This window comes from Equus przewalskii, chromosome 8 (genome assembly GCF_037783145.1).
Source record: "Equus przewalskii isolate Varuska chromosome 8, EquPr2, whole genome shotgun sequence".
NCBI lineage: Eukaryota > Metazoa > Chordata > Mammalia > Perissodactyla > Equidae > Equus > Equus przewalskii.
The window spans coordinates 83,316,274-83,341,992 of record NC_091838.1 but is presented as its reverse complement, the minus strand read 5'-3'; the positions used below and the strand labels follow the sequence as shown (position 1 = coordinate 83,341,992).

Here is a 25,719-nt window from a genome sequence, read left to right as displayed (position 1 = left end):
TCTCCCAACCCAGCAACAGCCCAGCCAATGAGATATACCACAGCTCAGCCAATGAGAAACACCACAGCTCAGCCAATGAGAAACACCACAGCTCAGCCAATGAGAAATGTCACAGCTCAGCCAATGAGAAATGCCACAGCTCAGCCAGTGAGAAATGTCACAGCTCAGCCAATGAGAAACACCACAGCTCAGCCAATGAGAAATGCCACAGCTCAGCCAATGAGAAACACCACAGCTCAGCCAATGAGAAATGCCACAGCTCAGCCAATGAGAAATGCCACAGCTCAGCCAATGAGAAACACCACAGCTCAGCCAATGAGAAATGTCACAGCTCAGCCAATGAGAAATGCCACAGCTCAGCCAATGAGAAACACCACAGCTCAGCCAATGAGAAACACTGCAGCTCAGCCAATGAGAAATGCCACAGGTGAGCCAATGGGAAAGACTGTAGCTCAGCTGACAAGATGCCATTGCCCCCCTGAACTGTTACTCTCCCCCAATGCACTTTCATTTAGAACAGCCCCTCTCTCTCCCCCTTTTTGTCTATAAAAGCAGCTCCCCATAGGTTTGTCTCTGGTTCGCCATAGCATGCGCATCCTGGATTGCAATTCTTTTGACTATTCCCGAATAAACTCATTTTGAGATAAAATAACAGGCAAATTTTCTTTTTAAGTTGACATATGTGATGTCAGGAGAGTGGGATCCAAAGGAGGCGGCCCCCCTGAGAGACGGCAACCCCCAGAATCGAGCGAGGTACCGCACACAGCCCCTTGTGCTCTCACTTCCGTGAGTGGCCACCTGCTTTCAGCTTGGTGAGTCTCATCTTGGATTTTGAGCTCTGCTCCCTTTGCTTCTGAGCTCTCAGGCTTTGTTCAGGATGTGGAGAGGTTTGTCCTCTCGGGGAGGGACTTTGTCCTCCAGGTTCAAGACTCTGACCTCAGGTTCCAGGCATCATCCTTGGGGAGTACTCAGTTCCTTTTGGGGCTCGGCCTTGATGATGGTCCAGTTTTTTGGTTTTCAGATTCCTTTTGGAATCAGGATGGGAACCCAGCAACTTCCTTTTGTTTTTAGATTCCTCCAGGGATCAGGGCTAGGACTCTAGCAGCTTTCTTGGGTTTTCAGAAGAAATTTGAGAACTGGGATCCCAGTTATCTGAATGTTCTGAGGGCAGCCCTCCTTCAGGAGTCCTGACTGGTTTATGTTTAAGAACTGTGGGCACCCTGCATGTGCTTTTTTTACTAAGTGGGTGCCAGAATTGCCATGGCCATTAAGGGGAACTGTCAGTCTCCCCAAACCAGCTTTTCTTAAAACCAAATTGAAAGACCGTGGCTCTAAAATTAAGCAAAAACAAATGGTGTGTCTATTTTCATTGGCATTTGGGGGCTTCCGGATATGCACAGAGCTCTAAAATCACCTCACTACATGACACCTTGTCTGGATTAGCTGAAATAACTGAAAAGCTGCGGAGAACAAAAGGCTTCTGAAGCTTCACGTTCCCCTCCCTCTTCTCTGTCTCAGGTGCTGGCTTATCTTCCCAGACTCCCGTCTCAGACTCTAGCCCAGCAGCCACCGTGTGCCCAGGCTCACCCCCAACGCCATCTTCCTGTCTTCCCCTCTGAAAACCTGCCCCTTTAAAATCAGACCCTCTGAGAAGTCAAATGCTAACCCCTGATTACTATTTCTAAGTTAACTGGAGCAAATAAACAACTAGAAGGATAAATTTAAACAGCAATTACCCTAGACTTTTGATAATAAACAAAATGACTCCAAAAACAGCTCTAAAAGGATACTTACAGCGTGCAAACAAAAATCTTTAGTAAAAGACTCTGGTCATCTGAACAAGTAACCTCACCTTAGTCCATCTGCCAGAAATACACTTTGCATGCAACTATTCTTCTGAGCTTGTACCTGAGACATGGCTAAAGGTTTTAAAATAAAGCTATGAGATCTCTGTTCAGGTCTATGTCTACATGTATATGTTATAGATGTCGACAAAAATAATCCATAGCGAATCTATAAATGAAAATTTGGGAGAGTTTATTCTGAGCTAAAATGTGAGGACCATGGCCTGGGGCCTTTCTTCCCCAAAGAAGAAAAAACACTGAAGAGGTAGGGTGTATAGAGTGATTATATACCCCCAAAGAGGATGTTTCACATAGGATTGAAATGTCCCTTTTACAATAGTCGTGAGACTGCTCTGTTGGCACAGCGATGGATGGACAGAGCAGGTAGGTCTTGCTGTCTCTGTGGACACAGCAGGGTGGCAGGTCTGTTGTCTCGAGCTGGGTGGTCACAGGTGAGCTGGGTGGTCAAAGGTGAGCACAGTAATCAGTTCCTAGCCTAAGGAAAGATGCTTATCCTTAAGGAAATGCCAATGTTGGGGAAGTTGCACCTTTATCTTAAGGACATTTCTCCTTGCCATAGTAAGTGTTTAAAGCAGATACACAATCCCTGCTCAATGCCCATGCTGGGCCCTTTTGGAAAAAACAAAGTCAGGCCGAACTAGGTTTATACCAAATGGCTTCCTCATGTACTCTGGTACATCCTATTGCTTGTCATTTCTATTTGTCATAGAGATGTGATATTTTCCTGCCCCCGGATGGTATTGCTAGAATTGATTTGTAAAAACCTCTGTTTAATTGGCTTGGTTATAAATTAAGTATTCCTAAATTTCAGAAATATAATGGAAACTAACTTAAATGCTTTTCAAGTTCACGTGATCTAGGATCAATGTTTAGTAAATAAAAGCTAGCTAAGGGTTGTTGGTTTAAGTAATAAACAGGCTTGCCTTCAGGGTTGTTAGTATCGGGTGCCATGCAAATGTGCAACTTTCTGTCTGCCTGGGGTTACTAGTCAAGTGGGCCCCTGCTGTCTCTGTTTCAGAATTTGTCAGAAGAGAGAAACTTTGGATGATGGTTGGCTATTTAATGTCTAATCGAAACATGATTGTTAAAAGCGAGTAATCAAAATAATTGCAAACAAGGTCAAGTTTATAATAAGTTAAAGTAAATAATGGATAGTCATTGAATACCTAAATCATTTTCCAAACAAGATAAAACAATAAAATATTAATTACTCAAGATAAGTTTATCTCCTTTTGGCTTCCAATTGCAAAGAAATGAAAGATAAATTTGAGTCTGTTGGTAACCATGTCTTGTACCACACTGAAAGACTGCACTATTGAAAGGGCATATACTCCTAGGAATTATGAAATGTATCTCTAAACCTGCCGGTCCACAATTATGTACTTCTGAGTTTTCACTAGAAATTGGGGATTCTAAGGGTTAAGAATTCTTATATGAGTAACTAAAGCTACTAGAAACAAAAAGGGGAACATCTCTGTATACAAGGAAAGTAGGATGTGTGTTTCTGTAAAAGAAGGTATGAGCAATGGAAATGCATTCTGTTGAGCGAAGAGAAAGTAATTTTGTCCTAAACAGAGGCTGGTGTTTTGTTAAAATAATTTCCTGTGTTGTTTCTATCAGGTCTTTACTTAAGAGAGCTGAATCTTCTTAGTATTGAAGGAGTTAAGTTTTGCTTACAACTATGTAACCTTTCGTATTTGCCTTTGAAACTTGTTATTGTTACTTTGGTCAAATAGATACTTAAGTATTATTTCATAATGATCTGCGATCCCATTTGGTCAAGTGTCCAAAGCTTTTGATATTGTAGGGGACTGGAATTGGCCACCCCAAAATATGTCTCTTTGGCATGAGGAATATTTTGGGATTGTTACTTTTAAAAAACTGCAGACAGGAAAGAAACTCTGAAAAGTAGAATTTACTTACCCTTTGTTAAGAGACATTTACATTTGTAAAGGAAATCTCCATCTGTAAATGTGTCTCCCTCTCTGTACCAGGAAGAAGGGGGGATGACCTTATCTCTAGAAACTCTCATCAGCGTGGAAGGCAAGGACTCAAGTCTGCGTAATAACCTGACTCTTGTTTACTGTACTTGTATGGTAATCTCCCATGATCGACTCCCCCTGCTCCCAACATCCTACAAGCTTCCCCAAATATTCAAATTCTAAATGACGTCTTTTCATATATGCCCTTTGAATAGTGCAATCTTTCAATGTGACACAAGACATCATTACCAAGAAACCTAAACTTTGGGATTTTCCAGAGGGCAGCTGGGACAGCTCATAAGATCTATTCCCTCCCCTTATTAAAAGAGAGATATTAGATGAATTAGGCTTATGTGGCACATCAGATTACTTGAGAAGCATGGTTGAATAAGCAACAATAAACCTTTTTATGTTGTATTGTATGGTTGAATGTTACCAGCATGTCTTCTAGAAACTGTATAAAATTCCTAAACATCTGATGTGTCCTAATATAATGTTATTATCTGTAATTCTAGTTACTATCTAAAATGCATGTCACAAAAATACCAAATTTTCTTCTCAATTGTATGTACCCATTGCTTTTTAAAAAAGTATTTGCCGGTTACAGACAGTTATTGTTTTACTTTGATGCTTTACAAATATGTTTCATTTTCAAAGAGATTCATGAAAAACACTTTGGCAAGTCCTCTGGAACGCAGGTTTTGATAACTTCAAGACCATAACACTGAACTGGATGGAAATTTCTGAATCTCAAATGAAAGACTGATTGCTTTGATGTTTCGTTTTCCAGATGGAAAGGACCCCTTTTGCTCCTCTCCTTTCAGCTCCCTATAACTCACAGCAATTTGGTAAAGCGTATCTTTGCAATAAGGGTTGAAACATTTACATTTTTCTCTCTACCTGATCCCTCCAGAATTCAGAAACTTTCAAGTATTCTTTTCATGGCAATGTATGTATTTGCCTGGGTTCAGTGAAGCTCTGTTCTCCTTAAGAGGGCACAATTGGAAATATTAGCTACCTTAGCAAGGCTTTGACTAAGATGTTATATTTATGAAAGATGTACATAGACTCAGATAGGACCAGGCAGATTTAAGAAACTGCTTGGAAAATCAGCCTAACACCTTGCTTATGAGGTTCCAGCAAAGCGAGCTTTAAAAAAGCTTATATGGTCAACCACTGTTCTTGCTGCATTTATATAAATAATCTGGCCAGGTTTAACACAAATTAATTTTACTCTGATTATCTTCAATAAAAATGGGGGTTATTGTGGAGAGAGAAATTATGTTTGCATATTCATAGATATTAAATTCTAGTCCTGTTAATAGTCTTCAAGGTTTTGCTATACCTGTAAGCTGGACTGGATCCTAAATTCTTCTAGTTTTCTTAGATGTCTGGCTAAGGTAATCCAAACTGACATTTCCAATCTTCTTGCCCTTGAAATCTCCTTGGACTACACTAGGTCCTTCTCACTACCCAGATGGCAGGCAAACTTCAGGGACTTGAGCCTTGGGTGCACGTCTCACAGCTAAAGAAGGCTCTACCTGACACTTCTTTCTGAACAAACACTGGGGACCTCAAATCAAACTGAGTAGAAAGAGAAGCAGCTGACATCTGAGGCAGAGAGCTTTCCCAAGACGACCAGACCAGGGCTGTACACCCTCTTCCCACTGCTGTTTCTTACTTTATTTTCTCCCTCTCTTTCCTGGAAGGACAATGCCCTTGTTCGCATTTCCCAATCCCTTTAGAAAGGAAGAAACCTCTCTGATTGCTGGATTTGCCATCAGAAACCTTGGTCTGTGCAAGAGAGTAATGATCCCGTAGTTCACCCTATAAGTCATTTCACTGGGATTTCAGATGCTCTTGTTTGTCTAAATTAGTCTGCTGGCCCATTTTACCAAGTCAACGTTCTAGACCTGCCTAAACTTCTTCCTTGCTTTAATTTGACCCAGCCTGGGAAGGGGAAAACAAGATCTGTTGAATATTTGTATGAAAAATTCTGCAAAGCCATCATAGTAATCCAGGCCATCTGTAAATTTCTAGATACCCATGTATTTAGGCAACCTGTCAGTGTGTAACAACACAGTATCTGAGCCTAGGTTATGTAATGCTAATGCTTCTGTGTAGATGATTGAGTCCATAGACGCTATCACTCACGTGAAGGCCCTTATGTACCACCCCTGGTTATGTCTTCTTCCGTGGAGGTTTCAGTAATGGCCTTTATGCTTGGACAACTCAGTGCCTTGACAGCTGGAGAATACAAGGACAGTGTGCCCTTGCCATAGTCACTGTCCTGTTCTCTCTGCATAACCAGAGACCTCTCATTGGTCTCTCCCATTGAATCTCCATAGTCACCCTAAACGAGAACTTCCAGGAGGCGTACATGACTCTGGGTTTTCCTCCATGGGAAGAACTTTCTTTCCGTGGATCAGAGTGAGTGCCAACGAACAAATGATCAGGAGTCTCCCTGACTCTAGAAGAATTGGCCGACTCCACAGCCAAAGCAGTTTCAGCTCAGCAACCATCACTGAACTCATTGGCCAAGGTAGTCTTGGATAACTGTGTAGCCCTTGATTATCTATTTGCTGAGCAAGGACATGTCTGTGCTGTGGGGAACGCCTCCTGGGGCACATGGATAAACACCTCTCGGGAAGTAGAAGCCCAGTTACATAAGATCAGAGAGCAGGCACAGTGGCTACAACCAGTTCCACCTAACAAGCCACTGTCTTTTGATTTGTCCAGCTGGTACCTTCAGGTCTGGGCTCCTGGTTTAGAACCATCTGCAAAGTGGGCTTGTTGCATTGCTCTTAATCTTACTCTGTCTACTTGTTGTGAAGTTCTGTGCCTATTGCCTGTTCAACTGCTGTACAAATGAGGTGTCCAATAAGGTGTTGCTGGCTTGGCACTTTGAGATGATCTCTAAGGCCTATGACCTTGGAGAACCATAAACTTTAGATGGGAAATGCCTGAGAGTTCTCCCTCCTAACTTTCCTTGTTACTCAAATGTGGCCTAAGTGGTTTCCAACCACCATGCACTTTCCCTCCAATGTGGGACATGACAACCAGGAAAGGTCCTTCCTGGCACCGAGGGACAAGACCACTACGTGCAGAGACCCTGACTGTTGATCAGAGACGCTTTCAGAGAAAGATCTTGATCAAAAGGGATAAATGTGGAAATTAATTAAAGAAACCTCAACTAAACTGGAGTCAGGAAGGCCTGTAAGATGAGCTCTAACTGCCATCACACATCATTAATTGCACCAAACAGGAAGAGATGGACACTTGCATCTCCCGCAGGAAGTAAAACTACTTTACTACTGAAGGAAGATTTCTTTCCCCACCAAGTAGCAGCCCAGCCAATGAGAAACACAGCGACTCAGCCAATGAGAAAGACTGCAGCTCAGCCAGTGAGAAATACCACAGCCCAGCCAACGAGAAGTCTCTGCAGCTCAGCCAATGAGAAATGCCACAGCTCAGCCAATGAGAAGGCGTTGCCATCCTGAACTGTTACTCTCCCCCAATGGATTTTTCTTTAGAACAGCCCCTCCCTACTCCCCCTTTTTCTCTATAAAAGCAGCTCCCCTCCTTTGTTTTCTCGATTTGTCCATGTTTTCCTGTAACATACATACTCTAAATTGCAAATTTTTGGCTGTTTTCCAATAAACTCATTTCAAGATAAAATAGCAGGCAAATTTGCTTTTAAGTTAACAGGCCCGAAGACATTGAGATGTTACCTGTCTTTGTCATTCAGACACGACCTGCTTTTGTTCACGTCCCCACTCAAATGCAGCTTTCTTTCAGGTAATCTTATAGATGGGAGGTAGCAGTGTTCCCGGATGTGGAATACACATTCTCCAAAATCCAGATAACAACTTTATTTAAGCCTCGATACTGTACTGTTAGTCTCCATTAGCCATCCACCTTTTTCACAGGCCACATAGTGCTGTACAGCGGATTCCCTGTCACCAGCACTCCAACTTCCAGCCTGTCGTTCATTCCAGTGGTAGTTTCTTTTTTGTCTCCCAGGTGTTCTGTGCTGTTTTAAGTTAACCACCTGTGTGGGCTTGGGTGGTCTAGTGGTTCCCATTTATCATGCCTGATTACAACTGGCCTGAGGGCGGACTTACCAGCCTTTTGCTCCTTCTCTTTTGAATTCCTCCAGCTGGGGTAAATAGAGTGAGCTTGTTTGGGGCCTTTTAATGTTGGGGGCCTAAGAGGAGGTCCCATTGGTCCCCCAGTCTCTGGTGCTGCATCCATCGATGTCCACTTTATTCATCCCCTTTCTCAACAAGCGTCTGAAGACTTCCACTCTCCTGGGTCGAGTCCCTTGACTCTCCCTATTTTCTTAGTTACTTTAACGTTCTTGATATCACTAAGACCCCTATGGGGAAGCGGAGATAGCAAATCTGATAAGCCTTCTCGAACTGTCATTCAAGTCTGTAGCAGTAAAATTACACGGGGTGCTCATGTGATAGGGTGCCCTGAACCACAGTATTTACCATAACCTGGGTAATGGGTATATTCAGCAGGTGAATGCCTTGCTCATTGTAAAGCCAGTCCCCCATGGCTTGCATATGAAGCCTATTAGCTGCTTCATCTGGGGTGCTCCACTTGGCATTTATAGGGGAACTTGGGCAGTCCCCTTTCTGAGGATAAACACACTTTACAGAGGCTCTTGTCCAGTCCACTGGCTGGCTGTTCCCTCAGGAATAACCTCCTGTGTGTCTGGATCATGTACAGCCATCTGTGCCTGTTGCACAGTGAGCTGTGGGTCCTACGTTAACCCAAACGTGCTCTTCCACTCTCTGGCTTCAAACCAAAGACACAGCCCCAAATTTGTTATTGTCATAGCCCATTTCAGTAAAGGTTCTTCAGGAAGCTGATGATACCAACCCACAAAAAGAACGAGTTCCTTCACACTATAGCCTCTGGTTTCAGTCATTTCTTGGTTTGCCATCCCCCTACATTAACTACCTTCTTGGGGACCACAGCTCTCAGAGGTAGTTTCTGTTGCCCATGTGTAATTTTCTTTTTAGAAAATTAGAAAGAAAAGAATTCTTCTTAGAAGAAAATTAGAAGAAAAGAATTTCTTCTGCCCGTGCTTTCTAGGCGGCTTTGAGGCTAATGGCTGAAGCTCAGATAACCCAAATTTGAGCTTGGTTTACCATCATAGCTCAACCCAGGACTTTCTTTTACTATCATTTGGCTATTACAGATACCAATAACCAGGGAATTGAATATTTAGTGTGCTTCCTATTACTTTTCACTTCCTTGTATACCCAATGAGCCGACTCTGCGGGAGTCGAGACTACTACCATTTCTAAGTTCCGTTGTAACTTTCCCGTCAGTAACTGATCTCAGCGCAGCTGCACTTTCAGACTGTGGGAGACCAGGGAGCCACCCAGGGATCACAGTTTCCTCATCCCCCTCCCTTTCATCATTTCTCTTGAAAACTACATGTTTCTGTGGTCCAGGGTTGTCCTTCTAAGAAGTCTTCTAAGAATTCTGGCTCACCCATCCCACAGATCTTTGAAAACAGGCCAGTGAGCAGTCCTTTTGGGTTTTTATGGAGGCTTCATTATGTGGTCATGATCAACAAGTCACTGGTCATTGGCAATTGATTCAACCTCCCTCCTCTCCCTGGAAATCAGGGGGTCCCACTGAGAGTCCCAGTCCTCTGACCACGTGGCTAGTTCTCCTGGCAACCAGCCCTCCCATTAGGTGCTTTACGCAAGTCACTTCATTAACATAACAAAAAACTCCTTTATCCCTCTCAACACTTAGGAAATTCCAAGAGTTTTGGGAGCTGTGAGCCAAGAACTGTAGATGAAGACCAAATATACAGTATCTGAGAAATACATATATTTGGTCATCTGAATGACCAAATATATATATTTCTTATCAATCACAATATTGCCCTCTCCTACTAATTTCATGTTTAATTTTGCTCTTATTTTTTTAATTTCTTAAGGAGAAAATTTGTATCATTGGTTTTCTTTCTTTCTTCCTTTCTAATTTGGGAATTGAAAGGACACATTTTCCTCTAAGTGCTGCTTTTGAGGCTTCCCACACATTCTGACATATTCTGACTCTATTACCACTCGGTTCACAATATTTTCTAACTTTCCTTGTTTATTCTTTGAACCATAGGAATTTGAGTACTGTTATCTAATTTAAAAATATTTTGGGATTTTCCAGATCTGAGCTCTCCAATATGCAGCCACTCAGCATGTGTTGCTATTAAGCACATGACAAGTTCCTGGTGCAAATCGAGGTGCTTTTTAAGGGTAAAATACCCACTGGATTTTGAAGACAATTCAAAATAAGGAGCGTAAAATATCTCATTTTTGAAAATATTCAAAGTGATAAAGATAATATTTTGGATATAATGGTTTAAATAAAGTATATTATTATTAATTTCACCTTTCTTTAATGTACCTACCAGAAAGTTTCAAATTACATTTGTGACTTGTTACATCTCTGTTGAACAATACTATTCTAAATATCTTATTGTTACTGACTTTGATTTTGCTCTTAAAGAATGTCATCGTTTGCAATTTATTGATGCTTTTCTGGAGCAGTGTATGACTATCTTGATGAGCATCCAGTGTGCGCCTGAAAAGACTGTGTATTTTGCAATTATTTGACATCCTTTTTTGTAAGTGTCAATTATGCCAAGATGGTTGATAGTATTGCTCAAGTTTTCTATATTTGTACTGAAATATTTCCATCCTCTTGTTCTATCAATTATTGACAGAGAAGCTTTAAAATCTCCAACTACGACTGTGGTTTTGTAAATGTCTCCCTTTGTTTCTATCTGTTTTTGCTTCACGTATTTTGAAATTTTGTTATTAGGTTCATACGTGCTAAGGTCTGTTATGTCTTCCTGGTTAAATTGCCACCTTATTGTTATGAAATGTCTGACTTTATCTCTACACTGTTCGCTTTGAAGCCTAATTGTATTAACAGCTTTCTTATGCTTGTTTGCAATGTGTATCTTTTTCCATCTATTTATTCTCATACTATTTACAACTGCATTCCGACACCAATTCTCTGACACCAGCTGGGTGTCCTATAATTCATGTCAGTTCCTTCACTAACCATCCGGGTTGGCACGGATCTCACAGGGTGAGGGCACCACTGCCTTTATTTCAGACACCAGCTGCAAGTGGACTCCACAGGCTACCTGCACTTCTGTCCTACTTGGCTTTCCACGACTTCCCTCCATTTAGATTCAATAATTTCATAGAACAACTCAAAGGGCTCACTAAAAGTTCTATACTTATGATGACTGTTTTGTTATAAAGGAAACAGCTTAGGAACAGTCAGATGGAGGAGACGGAAAGGACAGGGCCTTTCCTTGTGGAATCTGGGCACATCCCACTCCCGGCACATCAATATGTTCACCAACCAGGAAGGCTCCCTAAGCTTTGCTGTCCAGAGATTTTACTGAGGTTTAATTACATAGACACGATTGACTAAATCATTGTCGTGTGATCGAGCTCAGTCTCCTCTCTTCTCCCTGGAGGTCAGGGGTGAAGCTGAAAGTTCCAACCCTCTAATCATGTGCGTTGTCTTTCTGGGGTGGCCAGCCACTCGCAGGTAGCTAGCATAAGTCATCTCACTAGCATAAACTCTGGTGTGGTTGAAAAGGGCTCATTATGAATAATAAAATACACCTTTATCACTCAGAAAAGTCAAGAGTTTTTGAAGCTCTGTGGATGGAACTGGGGGCAAAGACCAGATAGATTCTTCATTGCATCACGGGCCACCCATTGTCTTTGACCATGGGTCCCTGTGGCAAAAGGATCACACTTGTCTGAACATAACAGAGAGAGCAACATTGGGAAGATGCAGTGTGGGGTCGAGAGAGGAAGGCTTTAACTCCATTGCCTAATCTATTTGAATATCAACATCAGGATGACAATCTTACCAACAGTGCCAGCATAAGACCACATTGCATTATGGTCGACGTGTTAACGAAAAATTATTCTGGTAAGGAAGCCTTTATTCAAGACCACGGCAACAGAGGAGACAGACTGAAGTCAATACGAGGTGCGAATACAGCAAAGACAGCTGGGGGTGAGTGAAGGGGTCAGTGGGAGGACAATTACTAAGAGATATCCGTGTAGGGGGGATCTTGCTGAGCTGACTCAGCAGAATTCTTTGCTAAAACTGGACGTGGCAGGCCAAAGAGGACTGGGGTCAAGGCTGAGGCGTGCTTGAGGAGACGCTTCAGAGGAGCCTGACTAACGCTTGGGCGAGAAGGGAGTCTGTGAGTCTCTCTTCTGTTGTAAGGAAAGAAGAGACGTTCTTTCTTCTGCACAATAGACGTCCATTTCTCTTTCAACCACCCTTTGTTTAGTAAGCACCAGCTGAGCCGGGCATGTCAAGACTTGCAGTGGAAGGTGTTTGCTAGATGGCACGAGACATCAGGTATTTTACAAGGGGATTTCTGTGAAGACAAAAGAAAAACAAAGTCAATGGTTTGAGCAAATTATAGACCCAGTTTCTGAGTCCAGAGGGCAGCCGGTGGAGAAGATTTCTAGAGGTTGGGCTCCAAGTGTGTTTAGATGGTCCAGTAAGTGTGGCAGTGGCAATGTAGTAAATATGACAGATTTCCTGGTTTGCAGTTTGAATGTTTTTGTGATGGCATAGATGTCGGAGGTTTTGGTGTCATAGCCCACAGTCCTGGCTTTTCCTGGAGCAGAAGGTAGACGCAGGGGTTTGGGAGCAGTTCCTGAGGCCACACAGCACAGCCCAGGCTTGAACGTGGTCCACCCACGTTCTACTGTGGGGATGAGCCCTTTGAGGGGCCGTTGTCCGGCTTCAGCTGGCAGAATCTTTAGATCTGAGGGGAAAGGGCAGCTGTAAGGCAGTCTAGAGTTCTGAGAAGGATCTGGGTGGTTTGCTTTTGGTTCTCAGTGAGGCCAAGTGAGGAGGGTGGGAGAAAAACTGCAAATGTTTGTTTGAAGAATTGTAGGCAGATAATGAAAGCACCTAGGGAAATGGAGAAGCTGGCAAGGACTGACAAAGTGTGCAAGGTGGCAGATCCCACCCTATTTGCAGATAAGCAACAAACTTCCATAATGGTCATGCCCGGAGTCTGGTAACCCGTGAGAGTGCACGTAATTCTCTGTGGAAACACTAAATGTCTCTCTGCGCTCACCCTCTCTTCGTTCAAAGATCAGTGAAACAAGGTCATTCTCATTTACACAATAAGCCTGATCTCTTTAGATTTGGCCTGATTGTTTACCTAAGTGCAGCAAGAATGGTAACTGAATACAGGCCTTTTTAAGTAGGCTTTGCTGGAGCTTTCCATAAGCAATGTGAGACTGGACTTTTCAAAGCCTCCTGAGACCAGGAAGCCAAGCCAAGGACTTGATCCTGACTTTTTCTTTTTTTGGGGGTTGGGGGGAAGATTAGCCCTGAGCTAACATCTGCTGCCAATCCTCTTCTTTTTGCTGAGGAAGACTGGCCCTGAGCTAACATCCGTGCCCATCTTCCTCTACTTTATATGTGGGACACCTACCACAGCACGGCTTGCCAAGCGGTGCCACATCCGCAGCCGGCATCCCAACCAGCGAAACCTGGGCCAAGGAAGCGGAATGTGTGAACTTAACCTCTGCGCCACTGGGCTGGCCCCTAGACCCCAGCATTTGCCTGCAGTACCCATAGAGTTGGGTGAATTCCTCTCTCTTTGCAATCTCCCAAATATCCTACGCTTACTAGGCCTGCCAGGCCGTGACCTTCCCTACTCACTTGTAAGGCTGGTAGTCCAGTAAGCCAGGTACCAGGCCGGTTTTCCCGAGAGGGTTTCGGAAGCCCTGGCTGCATGAGGTCACCCTCAGTTCCTTACAATTGACCACACGTGATTCTGTGCACACGGTTCCAGATGACATTCCAGTCAAATGCCTTGACTTGGTTGTAACCAGTGTTTCCAGTTATGTCCTATTGCTAGAGGACAATTTCTTACTGAACCTATGCAAATAATTATAGTGCCATGAAAATAAGAATACTCATGAGGAATTTCTGAATTCTGGGGAGCTCAGGCAGGGAGAAAAAGACAAATGTTTCCTTTCTGTTTATAAAAGCACGGTCTACTGAACTGCTACGCGTTATAGATAGGAGAAAATAGAAAGGCGTGCCCTATGTCTAGAAACAAAAGCCATAACCATCCTCTGTTCACTCAGTCCTGTGTCATAAATTCTGCTTCCACTCGCTCTTGGGTTAGCAGACTCATGACCCCATCAGCTTCTCCGCTAGAGCTCATGGTATGATCTCAAAGTTATTTAAGTAATGCCTCCAGATGCTTGCGCCCCAGAGCACAGGCATGGGCTCTGAGACCATCACTTTTGGTGAAGACAAAGCCCCCTGGCCTGTAGCTGACCACACATGCTTTCAGGGAAGAAACAGAGTAAAACAGAAACTGTCTGAGGATGACAAAAGACTGAAAATGACTGGCAAAGATCTGATGAGGGCTCACTGTAAAAATGACACAACAGATGAGGAAATTTGGTTATTTCTTGACACAAAACATTTAAAAATAATCACTGGATGGGCCAGCCCCAGTGGCCTAGTGGTTAAGCTTGGCACACTCCGCTTCAGCGGCCCAGGTTCGGTTCCTGGGCACGGAACTACAACACTCATCTGTCAGTGGCCATGCTGTGGTGGCAGCTCACATACAAAAAGAGAAAGATTGGCAATAGAAGTTAGCCCAGGGCAAATCTTCCTCAGCAGAAAAATTTAAAAAATAAAGATAATAACTGGAATTATGACTAACATTATGTTGTTGTATAATATGAAGCTGAGCATTACCAGGACATTTCACGGGCAGTGAAGTCACAGACACTGACAAATTTCTAGGAACTTCATGCAATTTCTTAATTGTTTGTATTAGCTACACTTTGTTCATACAGATATAACATAGAGAAGGTTAAACACCTTGTCTTATTTGACAACGCTTCCCATGCAACTCACCACACCAAATAAATCTAATAGTTTTTGATGTCTCTCTTTGTGCAAGGCAAAAGGACAGACACTTTGTGATTCTCCAGGGGCCCCATGGAAATCTCAATGTCTGTGTGAGATCAGCAGATTTCACTTAGCATGCACTTGGGAAGGCACAGTTATCAGAAACGTCAAAAGGTTTGAACACTTCACTCAATAGCGTCACAGTTCACTGTTAGGCGATGCTTGCTTGCTTTTTAACCAAAGTGACAATAAAAGACTTTAGAACTAGATAGGAGGCAACATGACTATGTGTAAAAAAAAAAGCGCAGCTCTTTTCAAGATGAGAAAGCTTTGTTGTCTTGCATCATCAAGAACATGATAGAGTCAGCATACGGCACAGAAAATCACTCCGATGAAACACACAATCTTTGTTTTCTAGGCAGACTACAGATTACTCAAAAGGTAAAGAAGATCGTTATACAGTCTCTTATTAAGATCAGACCAATAACCCAAGAAGAGTTTGTCATTTTAAGAGAGAGGAAACCAAATTCTAGTTTTGCATTAGTGTGGTATTGATACTAAAATTTACGTTTAAAAAATCATATAAATAGACACATGTAGCCTTAGCCAGCTTTGACCACGCAACGTGAGATTCCTTCTCTACAAACCTGCAACTTACCACATCATCCAGGTTTTGCCCTGCCTTTTTCTCCTTGTGGGGAAACAGCCAGGCCCTGTACTTCAGGACAAAGTGACTTTTTACCTTCTACAAACACAGCCTACTTTCTTTGCGGACAAAATTGTTTCCTTTCACCCTTATCATTTCTAGTAGTTTCATTTACGTATATTGATCATAATTTTTAACCTTAGTAACTTTTATTTTACAGGGAAGACTAGGGAGCAGACATTTGTGAATTGTCTGTCATGCACCAGTGTCCTGTGGCGGACTGGCAAAGTTTATGACTGAGCCATCTCACAGCTTTTATAGCTCTACACTTCCTCATGGTACTATTTTTGAATGAAGCAAAAAGACCATGTTTGTTAACAGAATAAAACACACTTAGCCTCTCCATACTGTTTAAAAATAGGAAGCTGAAGCCTGTAAACGTAAATTTATATTTAGTAATTGATATCTCAGCAGTTTCTTACTTAGAAATGGTCTGGATATTTAAGGAATATCTATTCTTAGCTTAAGTCTAAGGTCGCAAATTGCCAAGAAGATTTTGGAAACTCTTGTTAACCAGACGTGCTAAAAGCATAGTTATTCTTGAAAACTCCATTGACAGAAGTTTTATTGTACTTGCGTCAACTTAATACATGTGGTCTTAACAATTATGCTTGGATTATTCATGAGAATGTCATAAAATATGAAACTAAGCTAGCCATCGTCTCAGGTTATTTCCTTGTTAACTATTTTTACAGTGTGTGCATGTTAGGCAAGTACCAAAAAAAAAAATCACAAAAGCAAAAATACCCACAAAAAACAACTAAAAAATGTTAAATCCACAATTTTTTTTTGTTTTACTGCCGCATTGGAGGGGCATGAAGTAACAGGTATCAAGCAATCCATGTCTCGTTGTGCATCACGTTCCTCGTTACTCCTATTTTTATTCCTAGCGTGAAGGTATAATCTTTATAGCCTTACATCCACAGCTGTATTGTCTCTCTCTGTATAGTCTAGTGCATACTGGTAAACCCAAAAAGAATAAAAATGTATGCTCATGTTGTATGCAATTCTAGTAACTCAGAGGACACAGCCTTTTTCACTAAACCAACAATACGAAGCTACTCTTACTTACCCAAGATTTACTCAAATCATGTGAACTTCAACAGCATGTGGTTGGGCTTTGATATTTGTGAGAGTTTCGGGACGAGCTCACGGATATAAGCACTTATTTACGTCTAAGCCGATCAGAGCAGAGCAGTCTGCTTTCAGGAATTTCACCAATGGATTTGATAACACCATCCAGAGGTCGGGAGACACCACGCACAGTTGCCCTCGTACACACACACACAGAAAGACACAGAGAGCTCCCCAGCCTTCAGGCCAACGCATCAGCAGTGAGTCAGGCACAGACACAGGAACACGAGACCTGTAGGTTTCTGTAAAGAGCGGGCTCTCCCCTTTGCCCCATTTTCTATTTTTATCTGAATTGTGTTTCTGGCAGAGGACACAATTTAGGTCACCTGCTCCATGTGAGGATTAGAGTCCCCAAGTTTATGGAGGGCATTGTTGAGATTTCCTTTGCCCTGGTGTGCAGGCTTATGGGGGCTGTGGACAGCCCTGTTATAATGGCTCCTTCCAGTCCTCAACCAGACCAGTACTCTGAGGGGAGATCTCTGCCCATTGGTGGACATGGTGGGCGGTGACATGTGCTCCTTGGTCTGAAGAGAGGTGACTCGCTGGTCCAGACTGCGGCAGTGTCTTCTGTTCTGCTCTGTTCTGCTTCTTTGATAGCATCCCGAGCATGGCATCTACCCCCAGGGAAGCCAAGCCCGATCCAGTCGGGTTCTCCTACTATGGGGACCGTGTGCCTCCCCCGGGAGCCTCCCCGTCCCAGCATCCGTCTCCCTTGCCGGCTGTGATGAGGGCCTTCCCGCAGGGGATGTCCCTGGAGCCATCGGCAGTCTGGCTCTCTTTTGCTGGCAGACAGCCCTGTTCTTGCTGGCATTCTGGGCCTCGCAGGCTGCAGGAGGAATGTGTCTACACCCAGCCCGTCTCTGCACTGCCGCAACCCCCGTGTCCATTGTCTCCCACAGCGATGCCTCGTCCCTCTTTCTCAGACTTGGGGAAGTTACCAGCTCCCTCTCAGCAAAACACTGCCCTTCTCTCCAGCTCAGGTGGTGAAGGGACCGGCGGGAGAGGACCGTGGCCCCTCTGCTCCCCTGGCTTCTACAGGGAAAACTGGGGTGGATGTGCGGGCTCACACCCAAGCCGCTGAACTGGTGGGGGCAGCACCACAGGCCCGTTGTCTCTGCCCCAGACCGGTATGAGACTCAGGCACTTGAGCGCTCCCTGTGCCTCAGTTTCCCCACCAGTGAAGGGGAGGGCCAGCGTTGGTCTCCAAGGCCCTGTTGACCCCACCATGGCAATACCTGTGGGGTTCCCAGAGCCACACTCAGAGTTCCCGGGCAAGGGCAGCTGTAATGAGGGAGGGAGGGGCTTCTCTCTGGAAGATGTGCCTGGGGGACCTGGGGAGGAGACGAAGCTCTGGTCACCACAGTCCCACTGGGAGGAGCAGGGTCCTGTGGGGTCAGGGAGCCTCTGAGCTTCAGGGTCGCCCTGGGGGACAGGTGCTCAGAGGGGAAGAAAGTGTGAAAGATGATGGAGGGAAGGAAGCAGCCAGGTCCCCTCCCCTGCCGCCACCACCACCTCTGCTGAGGGTGTCCTGGCAGCACAGCACCCACATGGGCCCTGGACAGATGCCCCCCATGGAGGGTCCTGGTGTGGCTCCCAGCAGGCATGGGAAGGGGGGCTGTGAGGCAATGGCCTTCTTTGATGGCCCTGCTGAGGATTTCCACGGCAGCCGGGATACATGGACGTGGCAGTGCTGGGTCAGAGGAGCCCCTAGAAGTGAAGACACCCCCGAAGGCCCCAGCACTGCCTGCCCTGCCAGGAGCCTCGCCTGTGGACTTGAGGCCGGACCGTCCCTGTTGGAATGTTTCTGTGAAAATCTAAAGCGTCGTTTGGACTTTGAAGTTTTGGGACACCCCCTTCTCTGCATCGTCACAGGACTCCATACAGTTCTTGGTAAAGCCCAGAAACCCTGAGGGAGGAAGCAGACGGAAGTGGAGAAGGAGAAATCACTCTGAGGCCCTCTGCCCCTGGGGTCCCCCTCCGCTCTCATTCTCCTGTACCCAAGGGCCCCCCGGGGATGTCTCACAGGAGCTGCCCCCAGGCCACATGACGGGGACACTGAGGCAGGTCGAGAGGGTAGCGAGGTCAGCCCCCAGAGCCCTTGCTCCAGGCCAGGAGGAGTCCAGGCACCTGGCTGGACAGGACGGAGGAGTGAGGGTGGGTCGGGTAGACACAGGGGTCTCAGGGCTGAGCAGAGGAAACAGGGGGCTTCCAGGCCCAGTCTGGGGACCCCATTCAGGGTGGGCGGTGGCACGTGGCCCCTGGCCGTGGCAGGCTTTCTCCAGGGGAGCCGGGGGCTCTCAGGCACTCGTCCTCACCCGTCAGGTTGAGGGACCCACCACCACCCTGACCCCCACAGATGCCAGGACGCCCTGCCCGCAGCCCTCACCTCCCTCAGCCAGCTCCGTGAACAGCAGTGCCGCCCGCAGGCTTCAGCTGGCCTCTGCATGCCTTGCTCCAGGCCACAAGAGACAGATTCCGTAGCCCCGGCCTGACGTACCTGGAGGTCAGGCGCAGGCGGGCCCCCCAGCCCAGCCCCATGGAGGTGGGACCCACTCCCACTGTGGCTTTGGCCGCTGCTCCCTATCTCCCTCCAGGGGGTCAGGAGAAGGCGGCTGGGGGCGGGCTCCCTCCCCTCTGTGTGAAGAGCTTCCCTTCGCCCCTCTTAGGCATCCCTCCAGTGCTGGGGAAAGAGCCCCCCTTCCTCAGAAACGCACCCTGCCCCTCCCCCACCTGCCCTCCATGGACCAAGGGGCATTTTCTCTTTGCTACCCTTAGGGGACAGGAATCCTGAAGCCAGTGTTCCCCAGTCAGGGGTAATTCCTCTCAACCAGGGGGCATTTGGCAATGTCTGGGACATTTTTGGTTGTCATGACTCAGGGAGGGAGGAGACCTGCTGGCATCCAGGGGATAGAGGCTGGAACCCGCCCCCACTGCCTGTGGGCTGCTCTGCCTGGATGTTCCAGTGGCCCCCACACTCGGCAGCCCCAGCCTTGAGCTCAGCATCCTCCAGAGTCCCCATTCCGAGCTGAGACCACACTAGTGGCTCACTCTAGCCATTGTCCTTGATGGAGCCCTGTGAGTGGGTGGGATCACCATTCAGAGCCTTAGATACCCCTAGGCTTAAGTTAGCTCTAGGTACGCAATAAACCAGCATGAGTGGAGCAGGGTTAGAGATCAAAGGAAGTGTCAGCTTAAGACTGAAGGCAAGGACAGACCAAATCCATGGTGAGAGGAGCCAGGGCAAGACAAGACCAAATTCTTGATGATATGAGGCAGGTCAAGACAAGACCAATACCAAGAACAAGAACAAGAACAAGGCCTGGGCTGCACTGACCAAGGCCCACTAGTGGCTGTGATGGGCACCAAGCCCCAGCAAGACACGCTCAGGCCACGGTGTGGCAGTGTTTGGATGGATGCTGATAGCAGCGTCCTGTGGCCTGGGGCAGCCCCGAGCTATGGGGTCACCCTGGGTGCAGGCGCTCAGCGGGGAAGAACGTGTGAAAGACGATGGAGGAAGGAAGCGGGCCAGTCCCCCTCCGCTACTGCCACCACTGCCTCTGCTGAGGGTGTCGCAGCAGTGCAGCCCCCAGTGGGCACTGGACAGATGTTCCCCAAAGGAGGGTCCTGGTGTGGCTCCTGGCAGAGGTTCAGAGAGCGGGGAGTGTGCATCCGAGCAAATGCTTTATGGGGGGCCGTGGGGGCCATCCCCCCGTGTGCGAAGCTGGCCCCTCCAGGATCTGCCCCTGCCCCTAGCCCCCTGGCCATCAGAGCTCGTGGCCGAGGGAGAACCAGGCTGCCCAAGAGGCTTCCTCGGAGGCAGGTGGCAGAGACCCCCACACGCACTCCCCCCGACCTCCCCACCGTGGGGCTGAATGGCATGTGAAGAACAGGAGGGGGCTGAAGAGCATTTATTGTCTACTGACTGCCGTGGGCGCTCTGCAGAGGACCCGCTGGAGGGGCTGTGGGCTCCGCTCTCCTAGCAGCCCCTGTCCAGCCGGGGCTCGGCAGTCTCTGCATCTTGAGTCTGTGGTTGATTGATGGTGTTTGCAAAGTGTGACAGGCCTGTTGGCATAGCAGGGCGGTGGGCTTGGGGCTGGGGCTGGCCAGATGGGTGGGCAGGAGTGGCCGAGGGTCAGCAGAGGGTGGAGGCTGCCCGCGTCCTTCCCTGGGCCTCTGGGTCCCAGCTATAGCAGGAGGAGGAGTCCAAGCATAGCCTACGCTTGCGAGAACTCATGGGTCTGAGCGTGTGTGTGGATGCGTGTGAGCGCATGCGTACGAGTGTATGTGCATGTGAGTGACTGCTTGTGCGTGTGTGTACATGTGTGTGCATGTGCATGAGAGAGCGAGCTTGAGGTGGGAGCTGCTGTGAATGCCACATGGAAGTACGATCAGTAAGGATGCTCCCCCCTCAACTTGGTGTCTGAGTCCCAGGGGTCCTCACAGCAGGGCCCAGAGGAGGGCAGGCCCCAGGCTGAGCAGGAGCCCCCCAGCCAGGGCCCAGAGGCTGCGCGCCACCTGGGCCACCCCGTTACAGAGGTCCTTTTCACAGCAGGCCACATCCCGCACTTCTAGGTTGAACGCTGGGTTGGATAGATTCGAAATCTGCTGCATCGCCTGGGAAGCTTCCTGGCAGGAAGGGGCACAACCCTTAGCGTGTATTGTGCCTGTCTCCCCTGTGGGGGAGAAAAGGAAATGCTGGATGTGGGAGGCCCCCCAGTTCCCTCTGACCTCTGGGGTTGTCCCTCATCGCCCTCTTCCCAGGGCTGCTTGGCCCTCCATTCCTCTGCTGGGAGGCCCATCCCGCCCCACCAAGCCCCCACAGCCTCTGGAGGCTAGCCCCTCTTGTACAGATGGGGACACTGAGGCAGGCCAGTGAGGGCCCAGGTGACACGGACACTGGCCCCTGCCACACTCACACTCCTTCCATGAGGCCAGGGTGAGCCTCAGAGCAGAGCCCCCTGAACACACCCCCACATTCTGGATGCTGGGAACTCACCACTGGTCTTGGTCAAGGTCCTGCCACCCTTATAGCAGATGCTCGGTGTGGAGTCACATGAGATGGTGGTCTGGCACTTGCTGACGTCCTCTTCTTCAGTGCAGTTGTAGCACTGCAGGCTCAGGGCTGGGGTTTGGCAGGGACACAACCAAGCTCCAACAGCAGGAAGCTGGGTTTAGACCCCCACGGACCACAGCCACAGCCCACATTGGAGCGTGGCCTCCAGGCCCCTGCATAGGAACTGTGGCCCTTTCCCGCCTTCTACGGTTCTGGAAGACAGCTCCCCACATGCTCACACACAGCCTCTCACAGGGGATGCCGCCCCATGCCCCCAGGACAGGTCCCTGCCGGGTTCCCTGGGACTCACCTTGCTGGGAGCACAGCAGCACGGCCAGCAGGACCAGATGGATGCCTTTCATGGCTCCTGGAGATGGCACAATTCCAGTGGGCCCCTTTAGGGTGCTCCAGATTCAGGCTCCTCCCCTCATCCCCACGCCCTGTTCCTTCATAGCTCACTCCTCTGCAGGCCTCCCCCAGCCCCCTGTGCCAACCAGATGGCTCTCGCACCTTGAGTCACCTGCTAGCTTCAGCCTACACTCAGGAAATCAGCATCTGGAGGCACTTCCTCAGCGGCTCCGAAAATATCCCCTTGCACCCTTGTGCCCCCCCCACCGTGAGAACTGGGGGAGGGCGGGTGCTGGGCTGTGTGTCTCCGCCGTTTGCAAGGATTCTAGTGGTCAGACTCTACCCGGGACCATTAGTCGTTAATCACTGGCCAGGAGGGTGGGCGTGAACTCTGGGCCTGCTGGGAGGGGCTGATTGGCAGAAATCCTGCTTCCTTCTCACTGAGGAGCGGTTGCCTTGGGGAGATCCCAGGAGGAAGCTCGGCGGTCTCCAGTTTCCAACCGCCCTTCAGAGGCCTCTCTGAGGCCGCCGGCCCCCTCCTCAGAGCTGTAAAACTGAGACCTGTCAATGTTGGTCCTGTCTGTCCCCTTTCCCTTCTCTGGCTCCCAGTCCCAGTCCTCTCCTGGTGTCCTCCATGCATCCCCACCCCTCTGTGTGTCCTTTGTCTGCCCTTGGTGTCAGGGTAACGCTGGCCTCACAGAGTGAATTCGGAAGTGTCCCCTCCTCTTCAGTGTTCGGAAGAGTTTGAGGAGGGTTGATGTTTATTCCTTTTTAAAAGTTTGGTAGAAGCACCAGTGAAGGCACCCAGTCCTGTGCTTGCTTTCTTGGGAGGTGTTTGATCACCGATCCTTCTCCTTACTAGTTCCGGTCATCCCTGGTATGCAGGGGGATCAGTTCCAGGGCCCCTCCTGGTACCAAACTCTGCGATGCTCAAGCCCCTTATATAGAAGGGCGTAGTGTTTGCACACGACCTACGCATATCCTCCCGTGTCCCTGACATCATCTCCAGAGTACTTATAAGAGCTGATATAATCTAACTGCTGTGGAAATAGTTGTTATACTGTATTGTGCGGGGGATGGTGACAAGAAAACGGTCTGTACACGTTCCGTACAGATGCAGCCATCGTAAGCCTTTCGCTCCTTGGATGCTGAGCCCATGGATACAGAGGGCCCTCTGTATGTGTCTATCAGATTTTGTTGTTTGTTTTTTTAAATTTATTTTTAAGCCTTTTTTTTCCTTCCTCCCAAAGCCCCCCAGTGCACAGTTGTATATTCTAGCTGTAGGTCCTTCTGGTTCTGCTATGTGGGATGTTGCCTCAGCATGGCTTGATGAGCGGTGCTAGCTCTGCGCCCGGGATCTGACCTGGTGAAACCCTGGGCCGCCGAAGTGCAGTGCGGGAACTTACGCCACTGGGCCACTGGGCCGGCCCCTGTCTCCCCTCGCCCAGCCCCTTTTCCTGTTTTACTGGGGGACTCGATGTCTATGAAGTAATGGATATCAAGCAATCCATTAAAGTCGCACACCAAACTCATCATTACTCGTACTTTTACTCTCAGTTCAAATTTATAATTTTCACGGTTTTACATCTTGTAGGTAGAACCTTAGCTTATGTGACTAGTAAACCCAAAAAGAACAAAAATGTATGCTCACGTTAAATGCAATGCTAGTAACTCAGAGGACACAGCCTTTTTCACTAAACCAACAATATTAAGCTAGTCTTACTTACCAAAGATTTACCCAAATTATGTGAACTTCAACAGCATTTGGGTGGGCTTTGATATTTGTGAGAGTTTCGGGACGATCTCACGGATATAAGCACTTATTTACGTCTAAGCCGACCAGAGCAGAGAAGTCAGCTTTCAGGAATTTCATTAATGGATTTGATAACACCATTCAGAGGTCGGGAGACACCACGCACAGTGCGCTCGTACACACACACACAGAAAGACACGGAGAGCTCCCCAGCCTTCAGGCCAACGCATCAGCCGTGAGTCAGGCACAGACACAGGAACACGAGACCTGTAGGTTTCTGTAAAGAGCGGGCTCTCCCCTTTGCCCCGTTCTCTATTTTTATCTGAATTGTGTTTCCGGGAGAGGACACGATGTGGGTCACCTGCTCCATGTGAGGATCAGAGTCCCCACGTTTATGGAGGGCGTGGTTGAGATTTCCTTTGCCCTGGTGTGCAGGCCTGTGGGGGCTGTGGACAGCCCTGTTATAATGGCTCCTTCCAGTCCTCAACCAGACCAGTATTCTGAGGGGAGATCACTGCCCATTGGTGGACATGGTGGGCGGTGACATGTGCTCCTTTGTCTAAAGAGAGGTGACTTGCTGGTCCAGACTGTGGCAGTGTCTTCTGTTCTGCTCTGTTCTGCTTCTTTGACAGCATCCCGAGCACGGCATCTACCCCCAGGGAGGCCAAGCCCGATCCAGTCGGGGTCTCCTCCTGTGGGGACCGTGTGCCTCCCCCGGGAGCCTCCCCGTCCCAGCGTCCATCTCCCTTGCCGGCTGTGATGAGGGCCTTCCCGCAGGGGATGTCCCTGGAGCCATCGGCGGTCTGGCTCTCTTTTGCTGGCAGACAGCCCTGTTCTTGCTGGCATTCTGGGCCTCGCAGGCTGCAGGAGGAATGTGTCTACACCCAGCCCGTCTCTGCACTGCCGCAACCCCCTTGTCCATTGTCGCCCACAGCGATGCCTCGTCCCTCTTTCTCAGACTCGTGGAAGTTACCACCTGCCTCTCAGCAAAACACTGCCCTTCTCTCCAGCTCAGGTGGTGAAGGGACGGGCGGCAGAGGACCGTGGCCCCACTTCACCCCTGGCTTCTACAGGGAAAACTGGGGTGGATGTGCGGGCTCACACCCAAGCCGCTGAACTGGCAGGGGCAGCACCACAGGCCTGTTGTCTCTGCCCCAGACCGGTATGAGACTCAGGCACTTGAGCGCTCCCCGTGCCTCAGTTTCCCCACCTGTGAAGACAGGGGCCAGCCTTGGTCTCTGAGGCCCCGTCGACCCCACCATAGCGATCCCTGTGGGATTCCCAGAGCCACACTCAGAGTTCCCGGGCAAGGGCAGCTGTAATGAGGGAGGGAGGGGCTTCTCTCTGAAAAATGTGCCTGGGGGACCTGGGGAGGAGACGAAGCTCTGGTCAGCACAGTCCAACTGGGAGGAGCAGGGTCCTGTGGGGTCAGGGAGCCTCTGAGCTTCAGGGTCGCCCTGGGGGACAGGTGCTCAGAGAGGAAGAAAGTGTCAAAGACGATGGAAGGAAGGAAGCAGCCAGGTCCCCACCCCTGCCGCCACCACCGCCTCTGCTGAGGGTGTTGCAGCAGCACAGCCCCGACATGGGCCCTGGACAGATGCCCCCCATGGAGGGTCCTGGTGTGGCTCCCAGCAGGCATGGGAAGGGGGGCTGTGAGGCAATGGCCTCCTTTGATGGCCCTGCTGAGGTTTTCCCATGGCAGCCGGGGCACATGGACGTGGCAGTGCTGGGTCAGAGGAGCCCCTAGAAGTGAAGACACCACACCCCCGAAGGCCCCAGCACTGCCTGCCCTGCCAGGAGCCTCGCCTGTGGACTTGAGGCCGGACCGTCCCTGTTGGAATGTTTCTGTGAAAATCTAAAGCGTCGTTTGGACTTTGAAGTTTTGGGACACTCCCTTCTCTGCATCG

General features: G+C 48.2%; 1 protein-coding gene across 3 annotated transcripts; it reads right to left on the bottom strand.

The window, feature by feature from the left end:
* Nucleotides 1–20,550: 20,550 nt before the first annotated feature.
* On the bottom strand, nt 20,551–22,975 carry LOC139085188 (lymphocyte antigen 6H-like). 3 transcript variants are annotated; one of them, XM_070631206.1, is made up of 4 exons: nt 22,232–22,975; nt 22,022–22,078; nt 21,655–21,780; nt 20,551–21,331 (listed from the first exon to the last, which is right to left on the bottom strand). In XM_070631206.1, exons 2-4 carry the CDS (start codon nt 22,071–22,073, stop codon nt 21,096–21,098), a joined length of 414 nt encoding a protein of 137 aa, XP_070487307.1. In that variant the 5' UTR covers nt 22,074–22,078; nt 22,232–22,975; the 3' UTR covers nt 20,551–21,095. The 3 variants fall into 3 exon arrangements, with proteins under 3 accessions (XP_070487307.1, XP_070487309.1, XP_070487308.1); XM_070631208.1 differs by having other exon boundaries at nt 22,022–22,106; nt 22,232–22,420; XM_070631207.1 differs by having other exon boundaries at nt 22,222–22,345.
* Between the last annotated feature and the right edge of the window lie 2,744 nt (nt 22,976–25,719).

Coding starts and splice junctions, on each gene's coding strand:
- LOC139085188 (XM_070631206.1), bottom strand. CDS start 22,073: ATGAAAGGCATCCATCTGGTCCTGCTGGCCGTGCTGCTGTGCTCCCAG. Junction 21,781..22,021: donor GCTGCTGTGCTCCCAGCAAG/GTGAGTCCCAGG, acceptor GCCAAACCCCAG/CCCTGAGCCTGCAGTGCTAC. Junction 21,332..21,654: donor GACCTTGACCAAGACCAGTG/GTGAGTTCCCAG, acceptor TCTCCCCCACAG/GGGAGACAGGCACAATACAC.